The 8845-nt window shown below is 60.0% G+C and overlaps 1 protein-coding gene across 1 annotated transcript in view; it reads left to right on the forward strand.

The window, feature by feature from the left end:
• IL2RB (interleukin 2 receptor subunit beta) overlaps positions 1-8704 on the forward strand; it is a gene marked incomplete at its 3' end in the record, with an annotated part of 12015 nt that extends 3311 nt beyond the window's left edge. The window contains 8 exon segments of the mRNA XM_014448857.2: positions 1-17; positions 20-107; positions 841-919; positions 3752-3857; positions 5210-5358; positions 6471-6666; positions 7189-7285; positions 8620-8704. Coding sequence (XP_014304343.1) covers positions 1-17; positions 20-107; positions 841-919; positions 3752-3857; positions 5210-5358; positions 6471-6666; positions 7189-7285; positions 8620-8704 — 817 coding nt within the window.
• Between the last annotated feature and the right edge of the window lie 141 nt (positions 8705-8845).

The raw sequence follows: 8845 nt of genomic DNA on the forward strand, positions 1-8845 counted from the left end.
CACGCTCACCTGCTTCTACACTCGAGGGCCAACATCTCCTGTGTCTGGAGCCGGGATGGGGGTCTGCAGGCCACATCCTGCCACGTCCACGCCCAGCCTGACAGACGGTGAGTGGGGTCGCTGGCCAACCCGCAGACTCCCAGGACGGCGGGATCTTACAATCACTGACGCTTACGTTCCGGAATCCTCACTGTCAGATTCCTAAATATCTGTGCCTTGAGAATCTTGGATGAATGGGCCCCACAGACTCTTGCTACCACAGGAGTCTGGAAAATTCAGGAGTCTGATATTTAGACTCCTGGAACCTGGGTGGGAGTGGGTGTGGGGGGGTCCAGGCTGGTAATGAGCTGGACAGGGTAGACTCGGGCTTCTATCCTGAGGCTGGACTTGACTTTGGAGGAGAGGGGGAAGGAAAGGGGGCTCCCCAAGCTTCGGGAGGAACCGGGGATTTGGGGAGAGCCCTATGGCAGCTGTGGGGACGGGACTTGGGAGTGGTGGGGAGCTTGGCGGGGGGGCTGTGAAGGGGTTGCAGGGTGCACACAGCCTGCTGACAGCAGCAGAGGCTCCTGTGGGTGGGGTCCGTGAGGCTGCCAAGGCCCCGCCAGGCCCCAGGGGAAGACTGCAGGTGTCCCGGACAGGCTGGCCTAGATCACGCTGGCTGCTGTGGGCCGGCTGCAGAGGTGGGTGCTCATGGGGGGAGGAAGAGCAGATGCAGGAATTGGCACCCTGTGAGGTTGGCATAGAGCACCTGCGCAGACCAGCCTGGCTGCATGGGGGCCACCCCGCGGGCCGGCGCCAGGGCCCCTCCCTTTCTTCTAAGCAGTTCCTTTGCCTTGAAAGGCCCTGGAACAAATCCTGTGAGCTGCTCCCAGCGGGCCCGGCATCCTGGTCCTGCAACCTGATCCTGGGATCCCCGGATGTGAGTATCTGTCTCTGAGGGGAGAGGACCAGGGGGAGGGTGGGTGCCAAGGGGTGTCCTTCCAGAGACAAGCTGGGGCCCAGCAAGCCCAGTGGCCAGCAAGTGTTGGTGGAGCGGGCTGCCCAGGGCTGGGCAGTGGAAGGAAGGAAGGCCAGAACGCAGGCCGGACCGGGGGTGACGGGGCCCGGGGGATGAGCTCACAGGCTGCCTCTGCTCCCGCTGTCTTCCCCGTGCTGGCAGGTCCTCTGCACTCCATCACTCTTCCTCAAGTCGGGGGGAGCACCTCAGAAATGGTGATGCACACACCTGGCTCTTCCCGACGTCTCCCCCAGTGCAGGGGGTGTGGGGTCAGGAGTGTGGGTTCCGGAGCCGGACGGTCTGGGCTCCGGCCCTGGCTCCGCTGTACACCAGCTGGGGGACGTTGGGTGGCTGCCACGCCCCAGTTTCCCCTTCCGAAAAACGGGAATGATAATGGGAATGACAGGGCTGGTCTGAGCGTAAAGCACTCGGAACGCCACCCAGAGTAGAGCGCGCTCTTGACACGATCGTCCGTGGATCCTGAGCGAGTGGCAGAGCTGGGGTTGCACCCAGGCCTGTCAGGCCCCAGCCAGAGCTCTCACCGTGGCACTAGGCTGCCTCTGGAAGGACATGGGCTGTGCCCATGTGGGTGCGCATCAAATAATTGCCTGGCAAAGCCTCCTTGGCAGTGGCGGGCACCAGGGACACCCAGACCACATTTCCCAACCACTGCCAAGGCATATGCACTCCCAGGGGGCAGGAGAGGGCGGAGATGGGCTTGCAGTGTAGCGGACAAAGGCACAGCTCTGGACCCAGACTGCTGGGCCTGTCTCCACAAGCTCTGCTGGTAGCCTGGCCTCAGGTCCTGGTCCCCCCAGCTGTGTGACTTTCCTAACTGTGTGGCCTCAGGCAAGTCCCTAGGCCTCTCTGTGCTTCAGTCTCCTCAACTGCAGGATGAGGATAATAATAGTGCCTGGATGCTGAGAAAATCAAATGAGATGACACATGCAAATGCTTAGGAGAGTACCTGCCTCAGACTGAGTACTCAGAATGCATTATTGGCATCTCCACAACAACAATAACTATATATATAAAAGCCTAATATGCTAAGTGTCTGGCCAATCGGTCGATCTTTTATTCGGTTGACCGCTCGACCAGGCGCTATGATGTGCACTGATCACCAGGGGGCAGATGCTCTGACCGGTAGGTTAGCTTGCTGCTGGGGTCCGCCGATTGGGGAGTGGGCGAGACGGGCTGGACACACCCTGGAGCCCTCCTGCAGTCCCTCCACCTGCAGGCCAACCTCCCTCAGTCTCTCTCCTGCCCGGCTAGCCCCGGTCGGCCCCCGATTGCCCCGATTGGGACTGGGTGAGAAGGGCCGGACATGCCCTGGAGCCAACCTCCCATGGTCCCTCCCCGGCCTCTAAAATATTTCTCCTAATTAATTTCCTTTCAATGTGCACAAATTCATGCACCGGGCCTCTAGTAGTAATCCTATATAATAAAAGCCCAGCGACCCAATGGTGGAACAGCGAGAATGACCGGTTGACCAGTCACTATGACACACACTGACCACCAGGGTGCAGATGCTCAACACAGGAGCTGCCCCCTGGTGGTCAGTGCGCTACCACAGTGGGAGCGCTGCTCGGCTGACAGGGATGAGTGGCTGCTCTCGCAGCAGGAGCGGCCACTCAGAGGGCAATCCCCGCAGGCCACCCCCCCCCCCACCACCACCATGCATGAATCCTGTGCACCGGGCTTCTAGTATAAAGATAATACTAATGTTATCTGGGACAATCTGGCCCCCATAGAAGCTGGAAGAAGGCTAGGGCAGAGGGAGGACTTCCCAGCTCTGGGAACTCTGATGATCAGGTTCAAGGTTCGCTCATAGTGGCCCTGCAGCAGGTCAGAGGGACTGTGCCTGGGTCCTGGGTATAAACTCAGCCCGCCGGGCCCCAGAGCGCAGACCCTCAGGGTGCCTGCAGCAGGCTCCCTTCTGCAGGGCTGAGGGGCTGCCTCCGCACAGGGAGGGAGGAGGCCGCCGTCCGCTGCTCACTCGGCAGCCCTCAGTCAGGCATGGCGGGCCAGGGCTCGGTCTCTGTGCAGCTGTGGACACAGAGCCTGGGTGTGAATCTGGGTTCCACGGCGGACCAGACCAGACCAGACCAGACGTGTGACCTTGGGAAATCCCTGAACCTACCTGAGCCTCGGTTTCTCACCTGCAGGAGGGGATGGATGCTTGAGAATGGGCCAGAGAAGTGGCTAAAGCACCTGAGCAGCGCCTGCCCACATGTGCTTAATGCCTGGCCACTTCCTTCCAGAAAAGTCAGGGCGGGGGTAGGAGGAGCCGGGGGAGGGGAGGCTTTCACACTCAAAGCCCTGCACCTGCCTGGGCACCCATCCTGCTTGCCCACCTCTGGTGACCAGGGACTCCCTCCCTCTCCCCCAAGGCAGCTCCTTCGCTTTAGAGCAGGGGTTGACACACCACTGTGGCCCCTGGGCCACAACCGGCCTGCCATCTGTTTGTGTAAATAAAGTTTTATTGGCACATAGCCACACCCATTCTCTCACATGTTGTGTATGAGAGTGGAGTAGTTATAACAGAGACCATATGACCTGCCGAGCCCAAAGTACTCACTACCTGACCCTTGACAGAGGAAGTTTGCCGACCGTAGACAGTGCGGGCGTGGGGTGGGGCTCCACCTGCATTGGCATCTTGGTCTCCCCTCCTGCTCCCCCCTCCCATGCCCTCATCCTGATGGCCTCCCCCCACGCCAGCTGCCCCAGCAATACCTCTGCCCCCTTGCCTTGCAGTCCCAGACACTGACCTCAGCAGACGTCGTCCGCATGAGGGTGATGTGCCTGGAGGGGGAGCGGTGGAGGAGGGTGATGACCCAGGACTTCAAGCCCTTTGACAACCGTGAGTGAGGGGTCCAGGGGCCGGTGGGGGTGGGCTCCTCCTCCCCTGTCTTCTCTCTGGGATCTCACTGTTCCAGTCTCTCTCTATTAACTTCCACACCCACATCCGACAAGTTCACTGCCCGCTGCCCTGGGATGAAGTCCCGGCTCCTTACCCCGGCATTCAAGGCCACTGGGGAATCCACCTGGCTTCCCCTCCAGCATCCTTCCCTGTGGATAGGCCTCACGAAAGGCCAGCTCTCCGAACTCACGTCGCCCATCCCTGCCTCTGAGCCCTTGCACATGCTGGTCACGTGGTCTGGAAGGCTCTTCCCACCTGGAAAATTCCCACTCACACTTCAAGGCTCAGTGAGGAGTCACCTCCTCCTGGAGGCCTTCCCAGACTCGCCCAGCCCTTTGTACCTCCCCTTTCAGGGTGTTTATATCCTGGGTCACCACTGCCTGACTATGGGTCTGTCTCCCTCACTCAGCTGTGAGCCCCCTGAGGGCAGAGCTATCCCATCCCCGTGTGCAGCCTGAGTACTCAGCACAGGTCCAATGTGAGTGGTGCTCGGGAAGTGTTTGTTGAATGACTGAGTGCCTGGCCCCACCCCCAGCCCTTCCTGCCTCCCTCCAGATCTTGCAGGCCATCTCCAGGGAAGAGGTGGGCAGAGGGAGAGATCCAGGCAGCGTTCTAAATGCCGTGACTGAGTGTGGTCTGACTGGCAGGTCCTTGAACATGTTTGGCTCAGTTTCCTCATCTGTAAAATGGGGGCAGTTACCTGCTGCACATGGTCATTGTAAGGAGTCTATGAGCCAAGACTCAAACTGCTTGGCACACGCTCAATAAACATTCGCTTATTGTTCTTCGTGGAGTTCTACAAAGTCTCAGAATTATAGAACTTGGATCAATTTAACTTCATAATCATAAAATCTTACAATCATAGCAGGTTAATGACATAATTAAATTACACGAATGAGATGATCCATTTAAACCGCTTAGATCATTTCTGAGTGCAGAGAAAGGCTGCCCTGATTCATCCATTCAGAAGACAATTAAGCGCCTACTATGTGCCAGGTAAAAGTTCTAGGCGCCAAAGACACATGAGAGAACAAGCCCCTGCCCTCAGCAGGCTCACAGACTGGTAAGGGAGACAGAAAATGAAGAACCCAAAATAATGATTTCATATGTCAGGTGGTGATAGTGCTCTGGAGAAAATGAAGCAGGTGAGGGGGGTAGAGAGGCGGGTGGCACCCAGGAGAGAGGAACGGCAGGTGCAGCGGTGGAGGGGGGAGCACGTGTCGGCTTTACCATCTCAGCGTCGTGATCCAGCATCCCCCAAGCCGGCTCTCGCCTCCTTCCTCCCCCTCCAGTTCGCCTGATGGCCCCTGACTCCCTCGAAGTCACCCAGGAGGGGAGCCACACATGCAACGTAACCTGGACCGTCCCCCAGGCCTCCCACTACCTTGAAAGACACCTGGAGTTTGAGGTCCGGACAAGGTCCCTGGACCGCAGTTGGGAGGTGAGTACAGGGCCCAGCCCGACCTGCCCTGATTCCTATGCTGCTCACCCTGTCCCTCCTCCATCTCCGCAAAGGCAGGACGGCCCCAGGCAGCCCTGCGGCTCCTCTGCACCGCCTGCTCCTGCCTCTCCCTCCCTCCCTGTGACCCCGACAACCCAGCGCTCCAGCAGGTGGCAGATTCCAGGCTGGCACTAGGGAGGATTTACAAGCCAAGAGGCAGGCGCCTTCCCTCTGTGAGGTGTCAGAGGCCCTGGGACGCCACCTCTCCGCTCTTCAAATCCACAGGGGTCTGTGCTCATTCACTCACTCACTCCTTTATTCACTCACTCAGTCACTCAGCAAACATCTCCTGAATGCCTACTATGTGTTGGATGCTGGGGAGAGAGTGGGGGCCAGACTGGCAAGCTTCCCACTCTCAGGAAACTCACATGTATGTGTGTATGTGTGGGGGGGGCGGGGGGGAGTGGGGAGGCAGGCAGTCAGCAAACACGGAAACAGGAGACTGTGGAATATTGGTAAAAGTTATCAAGAAAATGACATGCGATAACACTTCTAAGAGGGACGGGTCCAGGAGAGGCTGCTCTGAGGTCTGAGGGTCCAGAAGGAGCTGACCCTGCAGAGACCTGGGGAGGGTTTTCCAAACAGAGGAAGCAGCCACTGCAAAGGCAAAGGCTGCCTGGGGAGGAAGGGTAGGGGGGAGGAGGGGCCGGGAAAAATAAAAAAGAGGATGCAGAGGTGGGAGAGGTCTGTGGACGCAGTGGTAGCAGGGCGACCAGCCTCCAGCCTGAGAGGTGGTGGGAGCTCAGACCTGGGGCAGGGAGGACAGGAGAGGAGGGGAAGGGTCCCCGATAGGCCCTGGCGGTGGAACCAGTTGATGGACAGATGGCTTTGGATGGAGGGGGTGAGTGAGAGGGAGGGGCTTAGGATGACCCCAGCAACTGGGTATTCAGGGAGTCTTTGGGGAGGATGGGGTGGGAGTGGAGGAGGGAGGGTGGCGGAGGGGAGAGGGGAAGGCTTTCTCTGTTTTGCTCCGCCTCCTGGTCAGCCCTGTCACGGGAGGGGGGGTGGGCAGTGGGGGCCCCTTTGCGCTGACCGTCCTGTCTCTGCCCCAGGAGGCCTCCCTGCTGACCCTCAAGCAGAACCAGCAATGGATCTTCCTGGAGACACTCGCTCCAGACACCGCGTATGAGCTTCAGGTGCGGGTCAGGGCCCAGCGAGGCAGCCTCCTGACCTGGAGCCCCTGGAGCCAGCCCCTGGCCTTCAGGACGCGGCCCGAGGACCAGCTCCTGGCCGGGAGGAGGCCTGACGGTACGATGGAGTTGGACAGGAAGGGGTGTGGGTCTTGGACAGCTGGTGAGGGAGGCCTGGGGCTGAGGCTACAGTGCTCAGCTGCCATCATTAGCTCACTTGATGTGACCCTGCAGTGTGAGCAGCGGGGGCATAACTGTGGCCATTTTACAGATGGGAACAGGGACTCAGGGAGGGCATGGGCTTGCTCAGAGCCCTGTGAGTTAGTGGGGAGGCCAGAGAGGCTCTTTTCGCTTTCTCTATCTTGAAACCTCAGACTCCTGGTGTTTTCCAGGGTTGGGGTGGGCTGCTTTCACCTCTCAGCCTCAGTGTCCTCATCTGTAAAGTGGGTACCATGATACCGAGGCCGGGCTGCTGGGATGAAGGCACACGATGCCCCATGTGGGTCTGGCTGGGCCAGCGGAGGCTGTGAAGGCCTAGGGGGCAGAGACTGGCCGTCCCTCAGCACAAGTTGGGAGTGATCTGGGTGAGGAGTGATCTGGGTGAGGCGGGGTACCTGCTTCCCCTCCCGCCCGCGGGCAGCCTCTTCACTGGGCCACATCCTCGTGGGCCTCTGCGGTGCCTTGGGCCTCCTCGTCGTCGTCTCCCTGCTGGTCAACTGCCAGTACCTCGGGCCGTGGTAAGAGCGCTGGCTTCCCCGTCTGTCCTGCGTGCTCCTGTGTGACACCCGTCCCCCCTGGCTAGGTCACACTCTGGGCTGAGCCCCTGCTCAGATGCCGCAGAGCTTCCTCTGCCTTGCCAGGAGTCTGCACTGCCAAACGCCGGGCCTTTCCCTGTGGTCCATCCCCAAAGACAGAACCAGCCTGATGGGAATTGGGGGGCAGGGAGAGTCCTCAGGGGGCGGGGCGGGGGACTGCCCGGAGCAATACTCTCAGGAGTCATATGTGTGTGTGTGTGTGTGTGTGTGTGTGTGTGTGTGTGCACGCCAGCTCTTGTGTGTGTTGGTCCTCGTGGCTCTGTCCGGGTCTGGGCATTCATTCATTTATTCCTTCACTTACTGAGTCCAGCTCAGGGCCGGGCAGGGCGCTGAGAGCTGGGACACAAGGGCTAGCCACGTGCACGCGGTCCCATCCTCCTGGAAGGAAGGTGGATACCTGTCAGTCACGCACACACATATATAACAACACCCTGTGGTGAGGACGGGAAGGAAGGTACTGGAAGCAGGGACGTCAGCTGGGAGGGGACACTTCCCCGAGGAAGCGATGACTCCCTTGACATCTGAAGGAAGAGCTAAGGGGGTGGGGGCGGGCAATGGGGAGAGGAGAGCAAACAGCATGTGCAAAGGTCCTGGGTGGGAAGGAGGCAGGAACATTTCAGAAACAGCGTACAGAGGCGCGGTTGCCACGGAGACCAGAAAGGGTGGGGGAGCGGGCTGGGCATGTGGGCAGCAGCCGGGCTCTCTGGGGTCTCGAGGCTGTGGCATCCACTTCCACACAGATGCCTCCCGGCCACTCAGACTGGAATTCGGCCCACACTCACCTCTCCCCACACCAGGCGGCCCTGGGCAAGGCACAACCTGGGCCACCAACCCTGACACCCCCGACGAGGAGGCCCCCGATCTGGCCTCTGGCCTGACCCCCTCCTCCTGGCCCACTCCGCCCCGGCCACGTGTGGCCTTGGCGGCTCTGGCTGTTTCCCACCCCCACCTCCTCTCCCGGGCCCCCTGCCCTTGGCCTCCACAGCGTGCAGGGATGTGTTTGCAGGTCGTGTTGCCGCACTTGGTTTGTATTTGTCTCGTTAGCATCTCAGCTCCTGGAGAGCAGGGACCTTCTCTGTCGGCCAGTCGTGTGTCCCCGCACCCAGCACCACGCCCCTTACTGGACATGCGATCGACATTGACTGAATGATCGCGTGTAGAGTGGCTTGGGGCTCTGCCCTCAGAGCTGCGGGCTGATGGCAGGACAGGGGGCCCCTTCCCTTCTCACCTTCCTCCCCCCCTTCTCCCCTGTTCAGGTTCAAGAAGGTTCTGAAGTGTCACATCCCAGATCCCTCGCAGTTCTTTTCCCAGCTGAGCTCAGAGCACGGAGGAGATTTCCAGGTAGGAGTTCGGAGGTAGCGGGCAGAAGCGGGCAGCTGACGTGCGCCAGCCAACGCGTGGGCAGTGGTGCCCAAGGGCGGGAGGTGGTTCCCACGCTGAATGGCACCTCCTGTTGGAGCCAGACTGCCTGGTTCTAATCCT

The sequence above is a fragment of the Myotis lucifugus genome, unplaced genomic scaffold (genome assembly GCF_000147115.1).
Source record: "Myotis lucifugus unplaced genomic scaffold, Myoluc2.0 scaffold_941, whole genome shotgun sequence".
Taxonomy (NCBI): domain Eukaryota; kingdom Metazoa; phylum Chordata; class Mammalia; order Chiroptera; family Vespertilionidae; genus Myotis; species Myotis lucifugus.